Genomic DNA, 18,019 nt, shown 5'->3' on the forward strand with positions numbered 1-18,019 from the left:
GGCGATCGGACACATTGACCTATAAAAGACTTGTATAGGTCAATAATCAGACAAGCCGTTTCGGATTTCAGAGCACTTACGCGCCTGCTTCATATGCCCGTTTCGCCTGATAAATCGCGGTCCAGGAGTGCGGTATATGCTGGAATGTATCATATGTATGTATGCAATATATATATAGCATATGTATGTATGTATCATATGCATGTATGTAATATATCATGTGCTGGAATAAAAGCGCGAGGTGACTAAGGGTAAGGATTGGTGCAATTGGTATCACAAAATTTCATTAACAGTGATATTTACAAAAATACTTCAAAATATTTGTCAAAATCTATACAGGGCGTGACTTTAGTTTTTTTACGCCGAAATAGCTTTTAGCAAAACTCCGTTTTGTGAATAGTTTTAACAAAAGACAGCTATGGCGTGTTCCTTCCCACCAAGGTTTTAGTGCGCTGCAGTACACGTTTCGTGTCCTCGGGACTTAAAAGGTTGGTAGTACTAACCACCGGTCTCAGAATTGGTTTGAATTTGTTGATAGGTTAAGGAGTTCGCTTCGTCGCTTTTGGCTGCATGCATATGCGTTCGCAACGTTTTTGTGTGCAGGCTGGACCAGCTCTGCCGCGCTTGTACCTTTGCATCAGGTAACAGGGTGTAGATATACATTGGGACCTAATGTTAGAAAAGAGCATTGTACATCATTTGTCGTGTTTAAGGCGGAAAATATCGGAAATAATCATAACAGGTGGATTCATGCTCCTTCCATCGGATTTGAATAACTACGACAGCGATATCCCACGCACCTTACACACTCTGCCGCCTTGAACCCCCTGCGCCGTTGCTGCGTTATCGTGGCGTGGTTATAATATCACTGCTTTTCATGAACCATGGAAATGTACAGGGCCAAGGTAGCAATAATAATGCAATGAATTATGTTTCTTTTGTGAGGAGTGCTGTTCATGAAATAGGCCAGAACAGTCCAGAGCATAGCAATGACTAGCCTGACCTAATCTAATCTAGGTCAGGGTGTATTTTCCTGTCTCATGTTACAAAAGAGCATTGTACATCAATCATTGTTTTTAAGGCAGAACATATAATTAATTGTAAAACAGGTCATCTATACTGTTACCTGGGGACCTAACCAATTACAATACCAAACATCCAACTGCTGCAAACACACAGCAGTTGTGACACTGGCGCCATTACAACATGATGCATTAGTAGGGTAGTTATCTGATATAGCAATATGATTATATTACACAACAATTGGTGAAAATGGTGTTGGGTTGTTTGGGATTTGACAGGGGATGACAAGTATAATAATGGGTAGTTGCAGGAGTGGGGGTATGCTATGCTCCATGAAGGTCAGTCATTTTAGATTGAGTTTTGATGCATTATTGTCATGTTTCAAGCTTACCTGCTCAATTGAGATGCTGCACAGAGTGAAGCACTTTATGTCTATTTCCTTTAAAGACATGTTAAGCTGTTATATTGGCTAGTTGATGGAAAGTTGGCAAAGGTGCACATTGAAAGGCAGAAGCTGGCCTTGATGTGTCAACATGATGCTATGAGTTGAAGATGTTTTTCTGCTGTTATGATCAAGATCCTTGCATTTTATAGTGGGTGGATGTCTGAAATATGAGTGATCAGGATTTGACACATAGCCAAGATTAACATCAGGCTAGGGTGTTATCATGTAATTGGGGCATTGTATAGGTGCTTTGAGATAAAGTTGTTCTGAAAATTGTTGGTTAGTCAAAAGTGTACATTGAACATAATATGGCCTGCCTTGTGTTTGATGCATGCATTACCAAGATCTAATTTGCTGGTGGCACTAGTGTCTTGATGCAGTGGATGAAATTGTATGCAGAATGGCACAGTGGTTTGGGGATTGTCAGATTGTCACCCGCTTGGTTCAAATAGCTCTTTCAAGGGGATTTAGGCTGTTTGTACCTGCTGCAGTGAGGCAGATTTGGGGCAATTGCAAATATGGTGGGTATTTAAGGAGCACTGCCCCAAGTGCAATTGGTATGTAGTTGATAGAACTTCTTAGCTTATACATAACCTTAATTTATAATTATGGTTAGTATGATATTGGTATTTATCATAATATTTATCAATGCTCATGCAGGGCAATTTGAAAATGTTCAAGCCTTGCTGGTATTGGTTATGATTTTGGCATGATTGCTGCAATCTTTAAGAGTCATGGGGAGGGGCACACCATGTGACAGCCTGTTCCATACCATGTCCAGCATTTGTAATTTTTTCCTTTGGATTCTATGGCTTGTTATAGTTTCACAATTATTTACAATTTTCACATTTCTTTTTGGCTATCACAAATTTGAGTTGCCATTGTTGTGACTGTGAGTTTGGCATTTTGCTGGATGGGTGTGCTTTTTGCTTTGAAGGTGAGCATGATTTGTTTTGCCTGGTGAAGTCACATGTTAGCACAGTTGTTACCATAGGCCACAGGCAGTCCTTGTCAGGGGCTAATAATGTAAGCCTATGGCCACCCACTCCAGATACATTGATCGGTATGTTGGTTAATGACTCGTTTGAAATCACTACAGAACCCTTCCAAATGTGTATTGCACCTCGTGCAATGCTGGTCCCAGAGTTATTTGCTGCATTGTGTGCAACATGTTATCCATATTGCTTATTAGTTTATACAGCAACAAATACTCCATTTGTAATTGTTGACATACTGGCATATGGAAGTGAGAAGTCATCAGTCACTCAGCATCCTGGCAATATCTTTCCCAATGAAAGTGTCCTTTCCAGTTTGGTATGTACAATGCTAGTTTTTCACTTTTCCCATTCCAAATTCCATTTTAGCCCTCATGGCTTTGTATTCTAGTTGACTCCAATCCTGGTTAAGTCTCAGTTCCAGCAGTGCTCCCAATTTCATTCAGTTTGTATGTCCAGGTTGTAAATATGATTTCATGCTACCAGAATCCTGGCTCTCCTGTGGTCCCTGCACTCAATTCATTGGTGCTTATCTGTTGCCCTTTGACCCTGGCAAAGACATCTGGCCTGCTCAGCCTATTTGTCAAGCCTGAGGTGCATAGATACTAGGTTGACAGCCACCTGGTTGGATGCTGATTGGCTGATTTTGAGCAAGGGGAGGGGCCACAGGCAGTGAGCCCAAAGCCAGGGCTTTATGGCATGAAAAATATTGACATTCCGCCACCCAAGTGGCCAAATATTGGAACAATTAGTCTCTGAGACATCATTCTACTGTTACAATAATGGCATTATGCATCATTCAGTTGAAACAGCATAAAAGCCATATTGTGTGAGTGGTCAACCATGGCACATTGCTGGTCTGAGCAGTATTGGAAATTCAAAAAAGCTTGGTATTGAAGTACAAATTTTTTAAACTCAGGCACAAAATTTTGCATATGCTGTGAGTCTTTGCACTGCTATTTAGCTTATCATTGGGGGGTAACAGTACGATGGATGGTCCTCAATAGAATGGCCATGTTTCACACACAGCAATTCATGTAAAAGCAATTGAAATAAAAGAAAACATCAGTATGAAACATGACACAAATGACACAGTCTTAACCTATACAGCATGGAACAGCCGGCCAATTGAGACAGGCAGCACTGAACCGATTTACTGAGATGACACAAATACAGTGCCAGACAGACACAATGCGGGTTAAAAGGAACAACAGTTATTCACTGCTGTCTCTGGTGGATGATACAGGTATGGATGGATTTTTGTGCACTTAAACTGACAGCAGTGCAAAGTATGATATGTACTGCAATTCATTGGTGTGTGTATTCCTATTTCCTTATTCACATTGCCATGAGACCATGGTGGAAATACATATGTAAATTCATTGGTGTGCTTATTGTTATTTCCCTATTCACATTGCCATGTGACCATGGTGGAGAGCAAGTAGGTGTTGCTCTGTTGTAGGTGATTGGTTGTGCAGTTCATTGTCACCATCCATTGCACCCTTTGCAGTAAGTGTGGTTTGTTGTCGATGATAACCTAAATCACATTCAGTTATGAGTGGGTCTGCATAGGGCATAGGAAGCAAGAGCTTTCTTAGTTTACAGACAGGTGTGATTCTGCTTTTTGTTTAACTCCCCAGCGTTGCTCAAAGGCGATTCCAGTCAACATACATACACTTTGGTTTCCACATTTCCGTGCGTAATCTGTTGGATGACTAGGTCATGACACAGACTTCTAGCTGTTGGGCATCCAAGTCAGGTGGATGCAGGGTTGTGCCCTTGCAGATGCCAATACATGGCTTGTGGTGGAAGCAGCAAGTCCCAAGCTGTGGGACCTTCTTGTTCCATTTTGTCCCAGAATAGAGGAAAATTAGTCCTTCCAAAAGCTGTTTTTTGCTCTTGTGGTGCTATACAAGGTATTTCATTCTACCCAGTCACAATCCTAGAGTACAAAATCTGGTATGCATTATATTAGGAAACATATATATTTCCAGCACTTAGTCTGATACCTGAGGCTAGTCTCCAAGCAGGTACATGACCTCCATCTGTCTTCTATCTGCTGCCATACCAGTAGCATACTTACCTGAACTGCCCTTAGCAATATAGGGATCATCAAAGATATGGTCAAACTGGACAAGTCCGCTGGTTGACCCAGTGCCTAACCATTCTTCCATTCCATTCCCATCTTTTGAGCATTTTTGGTTGCCTTGTGTTTCAGTGCATAAGCATGCGTTACGTGGCTGCATACCTGTTGGGCGCCCAGAGCGGCAAGAACCCAAGCAAGGAGGACATCAAAAAGATCCTGGGCTCGGTTGGCATCGAGTGCGACGACAAGCGCGCCGAGCAGGTGGTGAGCCAGATGGCTGGCAAGAAGGCCGATGACGTCATCGCCAGCGGTAAGGAGCCCGCTCCTTGCCCCATCCTATAGTTGAAGTGGTCGGAGGGGGGGGGGGGGGGGGATTGTGACGTGAGTTTGTCATGTGGGTTATGGTGCTACTTGTGGCACGTTTTGAGCACTGACAGTGATTGCTTTGAAGTGGTGTACGAATTAGCTGCTCTCAGGTCCGACATGACTACGCAAAGCGTCGCCTGTAATCGCCTCAGAAGTACCCCATGGTCGGCTGTGTCTTTGTGCCGCGGCCACCGAGCTGTCGCGCCTCGTGCTGACCTGACCGCTGTTCTTGCTAGGCCTCACCAAGTTGGCGTCGGTGCCGGCCGGCGGCGCGGCCGCCGCTGCCGCCCCGGCCGCCGCCGCCGCCCCGGCCGCCGCCAAGGAGGAGAAGAAGCCCGAGCCCGAACCGGAGTCGGAGGACGACGACATGGGCTTCGGTCTGTTCGACTAGTGTCCTGCTAATACACAACTGACCGCTCAAGGAGCTAAAGTGTTTTCCTTGCTAGTGGCACGAAACTGGCGGGCATGCCTGATAACTTTCTTACGTACAGTGAGCATCATTGTGAAACCTTTTAATGCAAGGTGGGTGTGAATTGAGCGCAGCCTGTTGAACATTGTGTCAAAGGCTAGCAGTGGTCATGTTCCAATTAATATGCGTGCCGCAAGTCTTCAGGAGGGGCAGGCTTCGGGTGGGTATTTGCTGTCCAAGCGATTTTGCAGTGAAATGGTTCGGACAATGTGGCCGTGGGCGGGTGCGGCGTCAAGCCAACCAAACATTGATGGCATGAGGAAGTTCCGCGGTTAAAAAGAGAGCTAAGTAGTGCACTTTTTTGTACGCTTGCATAGGTCTTTGAACGCCTATGTAACGAAGTGGATCCGTGATAGGGTCAGCTAGAAAGTGAGTTCATGAGCGGTGGTGTGGCGAGAAAGTCGACTCGTGAGCGGTGATGTAGCGAGAAAGACGATTCATGAACCGTGTTTTAGCTAGAAGTACACTCGTGTGCGGTGATATAGCTTAAAAGTGGACAGACTATAATGATATCTTCTATTTTATGAAGGGCATTCCCAAGATCTTTCATTTCCTACCTTCTCAGGGCCTTTTATTTCCGACCTTCCCAAAACCTTTTATTTCTCACCTTCCCAATGCCTTTCATTTCCGACTCTCCCAAGACCTTCCATTTCCGACCTTCCCGTGACCTTTCATTTCCGCCCTTTCCACAGCCTTTCGTTTCCGAGTTTCTTGCACTGAGACCTATTGACAGTGAAACTTGGGAGGGAAGGGCACAAACACACTGAAGGCGGCCTGTGTGCGGGCTGGGCCCTACCGGAGGCCCCCAGAAGCGTAAGTCCGGCCGTGCTATCATTCGCTGTCCTTCATTCCATTCCTCTAAAGTGGCCGCCCCTGGCCGGGAGAGCTCTCAGGCCGGGCCCACCAGCGGGAGCCGCCGCTCCCCAGATATATCCGGAGGCACGTTGAGCGGCACCGACCTCTGGCGGTCACCGCCACCTGGCGGCGGGTTCTGAACTAGCGTTAAGTGCGCCAGCCACTGGAAACACTAATTTATGCAAGCGAAGTGTCGCCGCCATACAGCAATGCAGCACGCATCGAGCATGCGTCATCGCGTGAAATGGGTGACGCTGACGCCATGTGCTGGTGACTGGAGGCTTCCCTGCCTTGTTCTTGTCTTCTGTGGGACACCTCCGTTGTTCGGTTTGTTCCTCGCCGGCTGTTACGCTGCTTTCGCCTTCTGAACATGATCTGACTGATTCTACCCCCACTTGCTTCAGATATGCGGTGGGTGCGTGCAACCGTCGGCCTGGCGAAGGCGTTGGATCAGAACCTCAATCGCTCAGAGCCTTTATTGGGTTCACACTACAAGGATTCGCACTCGGTGCTCAGCCATGGCAATTCTTGAAAGCATTAGAAACAGTCGTGCTCTGCTGAAAGAGAAGCCATTAAGGATCAGAAGGGATAGGGACAGATGGCGAAGCGCCGTTTCATCCTTGACTGGTCTCAGGTCCAAAGAAGGCACCGCTGCCGGTGTGGGCGTCGACCCTAAACAAGCGGCTGCAGCGTCCGCCCGCGCCCACGCATGGTCTGCCCCGGTCGAAACGCCGGCAAAGAGGGCAGTTGTGCCAGATAATTACCGGACTCTGGCAGCGCTAGCTTGCTCATCTCGTACCCGCATTGCGCTATAGGAGTTGTGCCTCATACCCTAGAACAGCAGGAAATCGACACAGGTATTCAGAGCGCACAATAAATATCTAGGTGTGGCTCCAAAGAACGTGGGAGTTCCCGGCACGCGCAACTAGCGACTATTGATCCGAGCTGTTCGTCGATGGCTTCAGACGAAATGTTCCATGTGCTATCGCTGGGGCACGTCAGAGCATTTCGTACACCGCCGAACAGTACTTAAGAGGGGTTTCGTATAACCACTAGGCATGTTTTGCTGCATCTATACATGCTCCACCTAGACGTCGAGAAAAAGCGCGTGACAGGGAGGGCTGGCATTGCGGCCTCCAAGCCGAGCGCACTGAAAAGACACTTATTTCATTCATCACGATGCGAAGCGTTCAATCATTTGGATTGAGCGTGCAGCAAGGATTCCAACACACTATGTTCGGAATGCATGTCACCGCTGCCGCTGCCACTAATTTACAAGGTCTGCGCGATGATCACTGCTGCGGCTTGCAGTATATAATGCACATTGCTTTACCATCCACGAGCACCGCACTGGATATTATCGACCAGGAATAGCCCGTTGCACATCGTTCAGCGACTCTTGCTGAAAACGTAGCGCCGCTGACAAGAACGTGTTCACAAAATGCGAGTTAATATTACCCACACGGCAGCAACTGCAGCCTTGTCAACCGTCTCTCGGGAAGCCGGGAATTCTGGCAACAGTTGTCGAATCAAATCAAAATTCACCAGGCCTCTTACTGGTTACACGATAATTCATTTCACCCGCGTGTAAGCAACGCTGACGTAGAGCCTGCTGCCGTTCAGCGTCAGTAGCGTGCCTGTCCCGTCATCACCATGAGCTCGCGCGGCTCTGAGTCACACGGGCGGCCGAGCCGGAGCTCCGGCCTGCAGCAGGGCACCTTCTCAAGGCAGCTGCTCGGACGCCACACGGGGCTGAAAGAAGGTCGGCGCCGGAATGCGCGTTTTGGCCGCACCCTGGCTCTCCTTGCGGGGCGTGACGCGAGGCGACAGTGGCGCCATCTCGGCCTCGGCGGCAGCCGGCTCCAGGTGCGGCCGGTACTGGCGCAGCAGCTCCTCCATCCGCTGCAGCACCTTGTCGTCGTCGTCCAGATCTGGCGCGTCCATCAGCCGGTCCAGGATGCCGCCCTGGCGCGGCCGCCCCATCGTTGCTGGCTGCTGGGAGGCGCGCCGCCGAGGACCTGGCGAGGCCGACGTGGCGCGGCCGGGCCCTCCGCCTCCGGCGCCCGGCCGGCGGAAGGTGTCGGCCGACAGAGCGGGCCGCTCGCGTGCGCGCTGGCCACCGCTCCAGGTGTGCTGGCCGCTGCGGGAAGCGCGTCCCTGGCTGGATCGGCTGACGCGCATAGAGCTGCGGCCGCTGTCTACCGACAGGCGGCGGCCCGGCGTCTCCTCGGGCGGCGCCAGCAGGCCGCCGCCGCTCGGGGAGGTGACGCCGCCGCCCGCCTTGGCCGGCCGCAGGTTCTTAAGGCCGCGGAGGGCCGAGGCGATTAGCGGGTGCCGAGTCTTGGCCGCCTTGCCGCTTGGTGGCGTGGCGCCGGCCGACCGGCCCGTGGGAGTGGTAGGCGAGCGGAGAGGCGCCACACGCTCCACATAGTCGCTGGCGGAGGGGCTCCAGCCGGGCGGACCTGCCGGAGGTGCGGAGGTTCGGCTCAGGTATCACCGTGTACCGCCCAGGTACCGCCACGTGCCGCTCAGGTCCTGCTGCCTACCACTCAGGTTCCGCCTGGTGTCCGAACGGCGGCGCTGGGTTTTGAACACAGTTCTGTCCTCCACGGGCGAAAAGCCCCACTTACGCTGCTCCGAAACACGACGTATAACTTCCTGTCCTTGAAAGACGGAACCATGATAAATAAATCCGTGTTGGACGTCAGGCAAAGAAGGGAAAGAAAAGAAAAAGGGCCTGATAGATGATGAACATATTTTTCCGTATTTCATCCCATTTTCCCGTCTTTCATCCCATCGAAGCAAATCATGAAGTGACCGAAACGTGAAATGACTAAAAGCATGCTGATGACGCAAAATATATCTTAAGTGAAAATTCACGGCTATTGAGATAACACTGACGGCAAACCAGGGATTTACGCTTCTGCCTGTTCGTCCCATGGTTTTCGTGTGTTTCAGATGTGGTACCAAATTAGGTCCCTGTCTTATAACGTTAGCTGAAGAAGGGCCACCGTGACCGCACTCAGAAGGGGCCCCGCTCGACAGTGAGACAGATGTGGCGAGCTCTGCGCCAACCCAGCACCCTCACCAGCAGTAGAACTACCGTGGAAGCACTAGGAAGGAGCCCCGCTCGACAGTGAGACAGATGTGACGAGCTCTGCGCCAACCCAAGCACCCTCACCAACAGTAGAACTACCGTGGAAGCACTAGGAAGGTCAAGGAAGGTCGTCACATCTGTCTCACTGCCCCGCTCGACAGTGAGACAGATGTGGCGAGCCCTGCGCCAACCCAAGCACCCTCAACAGAAGTAGAACTACCGTGGACGCACTCGGAATGAGCCCCGCTGGACAGTGAGACAGATGTGACGAGCTCTGCGTCAACCCAAGCACCCTCACCAGCAGTAGAACTACCGTGGACGCACTCGGAAGGAGTCCCGCTCGACAGTGAGACAGATGTGACGAGCTCTGCGTCAACCCAAGCACCCTCACCAGCAGTAGAACTACCGTGGACGCACTCGGAATGAGCCCCGCTCAACAGTGAGACATGTGAGGGGCTCTGCGCCAACCCAAGCACCCTCACCAGCAGTAGAACTACCGTGGAAGCACTAGGAAGGAGCCCCGCTCGACAGTGAGACAGATGTGACGAGCTCTGCGCCAACCCAAGCACCCTCACCAGCAGTAGACATAACACGTCATGTAATAATGGAGCAGCCTGCGTTTCACTATTAAGTCTGTTTGCCGATGGTCTTACGTCTATAGTAGCTCCCGCGGCACGTATTTCTTACCCCCTGTCAAATTTATGGCTATGCATGTAGCAATATGTACGCTGATAGGTGCTGGCAGTTAAGAATGCAGTTAGCACATAAAATCTTAGCGTAAGCTCTAACCCCCGAAATTTATCCAGTCAAAGCGTTCTAAATATTAAAAAGTTAGATCGGGAGCAAGGCATGCTTCTGTACAACGCACGGGAAATAAAGACTATGAAGTCAGTTTTCATGGATTTTTTAAAGTTGTGCTCCCCTTCCCGCATTGCGAAATCCTGTGCACACCCCTGTCCAGACCTGTTGCTGAGACAGCGCGTTTGTTCTCCGCACATTCAGCACATACACGGCGCATATCATCCGGGACCGCAGGCGGGCAAAAAGCCAACGCCAGAGGTCCACACCACCCACAGATGTGCCCCGTCTAGCCAGCTGGGCCCCGGGCTCGTGTGGCCCGCACCTGTCGGCGTGTCGCCGGGCGAGCGCGGGTCGTCGTCGGAGGGCTCGTAGCCAGACTCGGCCGAGCCGTCGTCGTGCGGCCGGCCCTCGGACTGCAGCAGCGAGGGACGCTTGGCGGACGGCGAGCGGTTCCGTGCGGGCTGGCGGGCCGGCGAGCCGCCGTCGGCGTCACCGCTCCTGGCGGCGGGCACACACCGTCAGCCGACCGAGCGCACTGTCGACGCTCCTGCGCTGTGCAAGTAACGCCGTGTTTTTTGTATGGCTGCGGCGACAGACCTGAAGCCTGTGCTGTGTTTCTCAGCCCGTGGTCTTCAGAGATGGCCGATCCTGTGCGTTATGTAATTAGTGCGTACAGCTTGTAAATAGATGACATGGTAGGTTGATGAAGTAATAAGTCACAAACAGTATCACCGTATAAAACATGAGCATAAGATGTATGAACGGTGCATGCTGATGCCAAGAGCCTGGTATTTCTAGCATCTGGTACGTTACTCGGCCACCCCTCTCCGTTCGTGCAAGGCTGTCGCAATGCAGCCGTGTACGTGCATGCGCTCAGTCTCCTTTCACCCACCGTTCGTATGTGACCCCGGACAACTGGCGGTCGCCCTCCCCCGGGCTCGACTTCATGAACAGCTTCGATGACACTGTCGCGCGATGACCTGAGGAAGAGTACCACTGTGTTCACCAGGAGTCCAAGCAGGCAGACCAAAAGTGAGTGAGTTCGTCACAAGGAGTACTAGGGATGCTCATTGGAATGCATTGAGGACCGTCCAACTCGGTATGCTGGTCAGGCCCGGGAAGAGACTCCAAGATCCAGTCTTTGTGTCCGGGATTCCAGACCCGTCTGGGCTCAGGAGCCACGCCACACTTTGCCATAAGTCTGCATTGAAACTTGAATCGTTTGCATCGGCAACAAAAATTGCTACAGGATGAATCACATTTATCTAAAAAATTGAGTGGTTTTAGGATCTGGGGCTCATTTGCAAGCGTGATCAACACGTTTTAACGGGATCCACAGGTTTATAATGGTGAGGAAATCCATCCGCTACCGCGCTTTTTGTTTGGCGTAAGGACAGGAGTCTGTTAAATTTGAACTGAACACATGGCGAGTCACAATCCTGCTACGTATCGAAGATCCAAGTCAACAGACATGCGCTACACAGGGAGATGGCAATCGCAGCAAGGAGCAAGGGCAGGCGCGGGAGACCATGTCCTGGAAAGCCTCGAAATAGGTTTTGTCACAAAGGACTGAAAGTCATATAAAACACTGAAAGCCGCGTTTTTCTGGCCTGATGAAGTTATTCATAGGAACCATAAGATAGCGCAAATAAGCCAATGTCGGCTGCCTCGGTTTGCTACCTGGCTCAGAGACAGAAGACTTGCATCATTTGATGCATAACAATGCGTGTAACGTGAAAATCAGCGCAGCTGGGTGGTTATGCAGCATTAAAGGCTGCATCGTTTTAGGAAGTTGACGCTTTACATCCAAGCATATATAATATGCACATACAAATATACATAAGTTCGAGTTTTACATCTCGTACTTTCACGTCACTATTGAATGCTAAGGAAGGAGAGATGGGGCTGCGATCACCCAGGTCAGTGAAAAAACACATTTTTCCACTATGACATGGTGAGAGCCTGACTAGCACTTTGCTTTGCACTTGCTCTCGAGACTCATTGCCGGGCCCACCCTTGTTATAACCAACATTTTATTCGACCCAGTCAGGAACCTCGTTTTAGAGGCCGGGTTCCGTGTTTGCAGTTTACAAGCTGCAACATATTGAACAGATTATTACCTGATTTAGGATGAACTTCAAAAATCCTATAAAACACATGCCTTAACCCACAAAGGTCTTTCAAGATCCTCTGGGATCCGTCATTCGCCAGGAGACTTTAGTACATACGCGTCCCGGATAAATGATCTTTTTACGGTCCAGGAGTGTTTCCTATATTTTAGCATACCGTCTTCAGCGATTCGAAGCATCTGAATTGCATTTCAGACACTTTGAGACACACCATCTCATATGTTTAAAAGTCTTGCAAGGTCTTGGATCTACGTTGACACCCATACAATATTTGAATTCATAGTTCGATATGGGATTAACGTTCATGGCTCCAGACATGTGCTGGCTGCTCGCCGACCGTGCGGGTCCAAGCAATGCCAGAGTACCATGCGGTCGACCCTCCCGGGACGCGCGCACGGACGCGGAGCGTTTGCGCCTGCGTGCGGCGACGGCTCTTGAGTGGACCTGTGAGCTTCGCTCGTGCCGCCTACACGCGTGTCTTTGTCCTGCGTGGTGTCAACTGTAACCGGAAGCCACTCACCGGCCTTACACCTGCACGGGTCGTGCTTGTCCAGGTAATGCTGCAGCGTGTCCCAGCCGCCCCCGACGCGAACCATCACATGGTTCCGCAGGATCTGAGGCGGAACAGCGTAAGGTCAACAACACTCGGTGCTCACGTCCAGCACAAAGGCACATTTGCATCAAGGCATGCACAGCTACAGCGCTGCCGCTTGAATCGGGGGGTAACTGCAGAGCCATCGCACGCCAAGCACCGTTATGCGCAGCTGTTGCACGTGGGGGAAAACGCGGCAGGGAAAGTGCAATACCACGCTGTCGTCGCGCGCCCGTGGTCATGAGGAGCTCATTAGGCAGCACGTCACGTCAAAACCCTCTCCAAGTCATTGCATAAGGTCGGTACAAAGGAAGGCTTGCAGGCGTGCGGAACACTGCTTGCTGCCACCAGGGCGCAGCAGAGCCGTTCCAGGCTGGCAGGTACGAGACAAAAATGAAGGCATGAAAAGGGGTGGTGCAAAACAGCGGAGAACAAGGGAACTGGCCGTGCTGGGTGAGACCAGTCCAACACGCACAACCTCCCAGAAACAATGAGCTGACATGATCATTACGAGACCCCTGAGTTGTTCTAATAATCGTTTTGGAACGCATGCATTTGTACGATACTAAACAACAGAGTTACTCATCGAGTGGATTGCGCTAGCGGCAAATCTCATTACGCCATTGTCAAGCAGTATGATGGGGATATGATAAGGCGATTGGAAAGAGCTTTCCATATATGCAGGAGGAATTTCAAAACTTGTCACGAAAATCCCAACAAAACGCGACTCCGTCTCACAGGACAACTCAAATGAAATGATAGAATGTCGAACGCAGAAGGCGGCATAAGAAAGTGCTACAGCAAGGCGAAAACACCAGAAGGCATCTTAGCGAGCCAATGCGCAGCTACGTAAAGCAATTCGCACCTTTCCCAAACCCTTTTCAACGTGGCACGTGCTCCCAGAACAGCGACAGGACCATCACAAATAGCCCTTGTATGTGGCACAGGCAGCCTCGACCTCAGCAGCGGGCTGTGGGCTCGCCAGGAGCCCGCGCTGCCGTGAACAGCCCCCCCCCCCCCCTCCCTACCTCCCTCTCGAACGTCGCTCATTAGCCGCGCGCGGTCAACCCCGATTGTACGGCATTGAGCATGTTTCGGCCCTACCCACCCGCGACGGTCAATGAGATGCACTGCACGCGCACCACAGACCAGAGGTCACGGTCAGTCCGTGGGGTTGCTGAGACGGCGAGTCGCTCAGGGCCGGCTGCGGGAGACCAGCTCCACTGCCGCGTCACCTCGCCCGCCCTGGTGTCCCGCAGGGGTCTCGGGTGGTCACGGTCAAGTCTGGGAGCGACTCCATGAAGACGTGGGGCGGGCATCATGCCGTTTGATCGTCGACCAGTTTCGACCCGGACGTGACTGGAGGGCGCGTGAGATTTCCGAGGCCTTGGCTGCAGGCTCGTGCCAACGAGCTATTCGCCGATGCGACAGAAATCAGCCACTGGTGGCCGCTGTATCGATGGGCAGATATTTTTGTCGCGATATTCATCAATGGGTAGCTGAGTCTGATGGCTTTCCGGTCTTGCATAGATCGATTACATCTGACCTGGCCAGGCGCTCACCCTCACGAAGATGAGCGTTTTGCTGTCGCCGATCCTGTACTTGCCCTCGGAGACTCGGATCATGGGAAACTGGCTGGGACACGTGCAGCGAGCCACCAGGATCACGCACCTGAAACGGGGGCCGAAGTCAAGGCGGTGCACAAAACACCCGCGCATCAGCGGGACGATCTTAAAACGGACGGGTCGCATACGTCAGAAAGGCACGCTCAGACTAGCGGCAGGTAATGACAACATCAGAGATGGTTGATCGGACCCGACGGTAGTAATTTTACGGTGACCATGTTTAATTGCACGCAACACTCATAGCGGAGCGCTGTTACCAGGCAAGTGAGACGCGGGACATCTAGATTCGTTATCTCCTGCGCTACCCGTTTGCTGTCCTCTCCCTCGCTCTTTGTATGTATAAGCATATGATGTATATGGATATATGCATGCATGTGCTTCTACATCATATCATCATATAAAGGTCATCATGCATCATTGATATCTATGCGCCCTCCTACACATATTATATACATATATAAATGCATTCATGCATTTCTGGATGGTGATCCACTTAAAACTTGACTTTATGTCCAGTGACGAAGGGCAAAATGGTCGTGAAACAGCTGCCAGTTCGCCGGAGAAGTGACGACACATTCGTGCCGTGGGCACCATTCCCAGGCTAGCAAGGGCGTCCGCTCTTCGTGATTTGCGCCACATCGGCTTATGTCGTAAACAGCCATGTCTCTGCTCACCGGAGTGCGACCTTCTACCACAAAATTCAGTATCTTGTGGAGGAGACCACTGCCCTCGTGTTATTAGCTGCTTCAATATTTCCTGCTTTCTGAATTTCATCTCCCTCCGTCCGAACCTCGCGGAAAAGAAGCCTTGCCGTGCTCGGCACCGCTCCAGCACGCCCTTCGTGGTCTGAGTTGGAGGACCGGTCCAGCCCTCTGCTCAGCCCCAGCTGGAGCCACTCCACCACGCCCTTCGTGGGCTGAGTTGGAGGACCGGTCCAGCCCTCTGCTCAGCCTCAGTTGGAGCCGCTCCAGCTCGCCCTTCATGGGCTGAGACGAAGGGCCGGTCTTGCCCTCTGCTCAGCCCCAGCTGGAGCCGGCCATGAGTCACGCCCTGTCTGTGCCGCGTGGCGCCATAAATGGGACCGCCCGGTCGCCGGCTGGCCGCGCGCGGTGAGCGTCGGCGCCTTCTCGTGCATACAGAGCGGGCCGCACGTGCCGGCCGGGGAAGGGCGGCCCGACCGCCTCGTAAGCGGTCCGAGTCGGCTCGTCCTTGACTCTGCGCCGGCCGGAGTCAGTGTGTCAAGAGCGAAGCGGCGGCAGCGGCCGGCGCGTACGTGCCCCGCCCGCGGCCACGCGCCCGCCCGCCCATACGTCATCGGCCCCCGGCTCATCGGCTGCCGTGGCCGACCGCCACCCAGGGTCTGTCGCAGCACGCACCTGCCCGCCACGATCTATCACAATCTGTCGCAATCTGTCAGTCTCACAATCTGCCACAATCGTGCAAGTAAAAATCATAAGACTGTCAAAAATCGCAAGCGCAAAGGACCATAGATGACTTTTATTCTCGCCACTAGACGTTGTGGCTCTCAGCAGCTGCCGGAGTCCACGCAGATGCACGTCAGTGACCTCAGGTTAGCATCAGTTTCCAATGGAAGCCTCGATGAACCGAAAGAACTCCTCGTTGCTGTCCGCTTGAAGAGTAGGCAGTCGCTGCTCTGTAAACCTTCCCGGGCTATGCCCTATGACGTCTTGCCAGTAGTTATAACGTCATGCCGTACGGGTGGAATGGTTCCCGAAGACCGCTCGGCCCAACCCAGATTAGGCCGAATTCAAAACTGCCCGCTCCGCCGTTTGGTCCATCCTTCCCAATTGCCAACAGGCGCCGTGAATCATAACGAAGGTCCGTTTTGCTCTTTTCACGCTGCACGCGTGAACGCGGCAGCTGCCTTTGTGAGCGCGCCTGCGTCCTGCGCCTTTGTGTGGTTGGGCTCGAGGCGTTGCCCTCCAGGGAGCTCGGAACGGCTGCTTCCGGCCACCTCATCACGTATCGAAGCCGCCAAAAAGGTGGCGCCGTCTGCACCTGCTCAGGCCTGACCGGATGTGAGTGCGCCACCACCGACCAGCCGGCCGACCCGGCCCGCCGGCACCGACAGCTCCGGGAAACTATAACGCGGCTGTCACCGTGCGGCGGTCAACGGGCCCATGGCTCCCCCTGCGGCGCTGGCGGTCGTGTGGCGGCACCACGGTCACTGAGCCGCACGGGGTGGGTCACGGTCGGCCAGCCACCGGCCTCTGCCCCGGTCCGGGCTGGGCGATTATGCACAGTTTTCGGGGCTCTCCCGGTCGCCGCGTTAGATCACTTGCGGCCGACGGGGGTGGAACACCCAAGGAGGCGGGGCCACAACTACACTTGCCATCGTGTCAGAACTTTTGCTGGATAGCTTTCTTTGTGGGCATTTTGTTCTGAGTTGTCTACAAGAATGTCAGCGTGTTTCAGGTTCGTAGAGCTTTCACTTTCTCGATCCGATTCAGGGGAGCTATCGACGAAGAAACCATTCGCCACGTGCCGGGGTTCTCATGTGCTCCCCGCGTCCAGGAAAGACTGACAGGTTATTCCAGTTCCACACGAATGTCAGGAATCATCTGAACCTGGTCCAGGCATTGCTGATTACGGTTATAAGTGTCCCAACATCTAGGTGGTGAGTGAGCCAACATGAACACTATCATCTACCATCACTGGCACTAAGCCCTGGTGACTCAACTATCTCTTACTGAGCCGCATCGCGATCGGCGCGGTCATGATGGTGTTGCCCCGGCCACCAAATACGGGGTATTGAATCACACCCCACAGGGCACACCGACGAAGCCAAATATGGCGGTATGAACCCCAGCGCTGCGGGAGACGGCACGACTGACCGCAGTGTCGACTGGGGCGCCTGCCCTCCGCTCTTGCGAACCGGCTCGGCCCAGCCAAGACGGCACATGCACGGGATCTGAGCACGTGCGAGGTCAGCCATTGTCAGGTCGTGGCGAGGCCTTGGAGTCGCGCAGGGGCGGCCGACGGCAACTCGACCGAGTCAACCCTCAAAAGCCCGCCCTACAGCGAGTGAATGGTGAATCTTCTCCACTGACCGTGCATACTGAGCGCCATGACGAATCATCAGAACTGAAGCTGACGCTGCCTCTTCCGGGGCAAGCGAAGGCATCACAAAGAGCTCCGCGCCAGTAAGGCTCCGTGTCCGGTGCGTGAGCGGCTTGTTATAGCCGGCTCGCGCAGCGGCACACCTCTGCACTAACGGAGATCCTCCACTCGGCCGACTGTTTCCAATACGGCGGCCGGCGGGTCCCGCTACGGAGCGGGCCGCCGCCGAGCGGCTGTAAGTGTTCTGATTGTTCCAGTGGCTCAGCAGGAACGGTACACGACACGCGCCCGGCCGGGCCGGCGCGAGCGGGGCGTAACCGCTGCAAGGCCATCGCGCGTCTCCGGACGACGAAAGGGGCCATTGTCCGGCGCCGGTGGACTGGCGCGGTCGCCTGGTGCCGAGCGGTGTCCGAGGGGTGCTCCGACTCGCCGACGCCTCGACAGTAATCAGAGAA

At 52.7% G+C, this 18,019-nt stretch overlaps 2 protein-coding genes across 2 annotated transcripts in view; one reads left to right on the forward strand and one right to left on the reverse strand.

Annotated features, from left to right (window-relative positions):
- Positions 1-410: 410 nt before the first annotated feature.
- RpLP2 (ribosomal protein LP2) lies at positions 411-5,339 on the forward strand. Its single transcript, XM_037222668.1, has 3 exons — positions 411-488; positions 4,682-4,859; positions 5,152-5,339. Exons 2-3 carry the CDS (start codon positions 4,691-4,693, stop codon positions 5,304-5,306), a joined length of 324 nt encoding a protein of 107 aa, XP_037078563.1. The 5' UTR covers positions 411-488; positions 4,682-4,690; the 3' UTR covers positions 5,307-5,339.
- Positions 5,340-6,677: 1,338 nt separating this feature from the next.
- The window catches only part of LOC119099511 (GAS2-like protein 1), a 41,798-nt gene continuing 30,456 nt past the window's right edge, over positions 6,678-18,019 (reverse strand). The window contains exons 2-6 of the mRNA XM_037222667.1: positions 14,421-14,529; positions 12,787-12,880; positions 11,030-11,117; positions 10,460-10,635; positions 6,678-8,701 (exon numbers count right to left, since the gene is read on the reverse strand). Coding sequence (XP_037078562.1) covers positions 7,962-8,701; positions 10,460-10,635; positions 11,030-11,117; positions 12,787-12,880; positions 14,421-14,483 — 1,161 coding nt within the window. The 5' untranslated portion in view covers positions 14,484-14,529 and the 3' untranslated portion in view covers positions 6,678-7,961. The remainder of the gene's footprint in view (positions 8,702-10,459; positions 10,636-11,029; positions 11,118-12,786; positions 12,881-14,420; positions 14,530-18,019) is intronic.

This window comes from Pollicipes pollicipes, unplaced genomic scaffold, assembly GCF_011947565.3.
Source record: "Pollicipes pollicipes isolate AB1234 unplaced genomic scaffold, Ppol_2.1 Scaffold_4740;HRSCAF=5597_pilon_pilon_pilon, whole genome shotgun sequence".
In the NCBI taxonomy this organism is placed as follows: domain Eukaryota; kingdom Metazoa; phylum Arthropoda; class Thecostraca; order Pollicipedomorpha; family Pollicipedidae; genus Pollicipes; species Pollicipes pollicipes.

Bases quoted from the DNA above. Each gene is read 5' to 3' on its own strand.
- RpLP2 (XM_037222668.1), top strand. From the start codon at position 4,691: ATGCGTTACGTGGCTGCATACCTGTTGGGCGCCCAGAGCGGCAAGAAC. The intron at 4,860-5,151 runs GTAAGGAGCCCG...TGTTCTTGCTAG, and splicing joins CGATGACGTCATCGCCAGCG to GCCTCACCAAGTTGGCGTCG.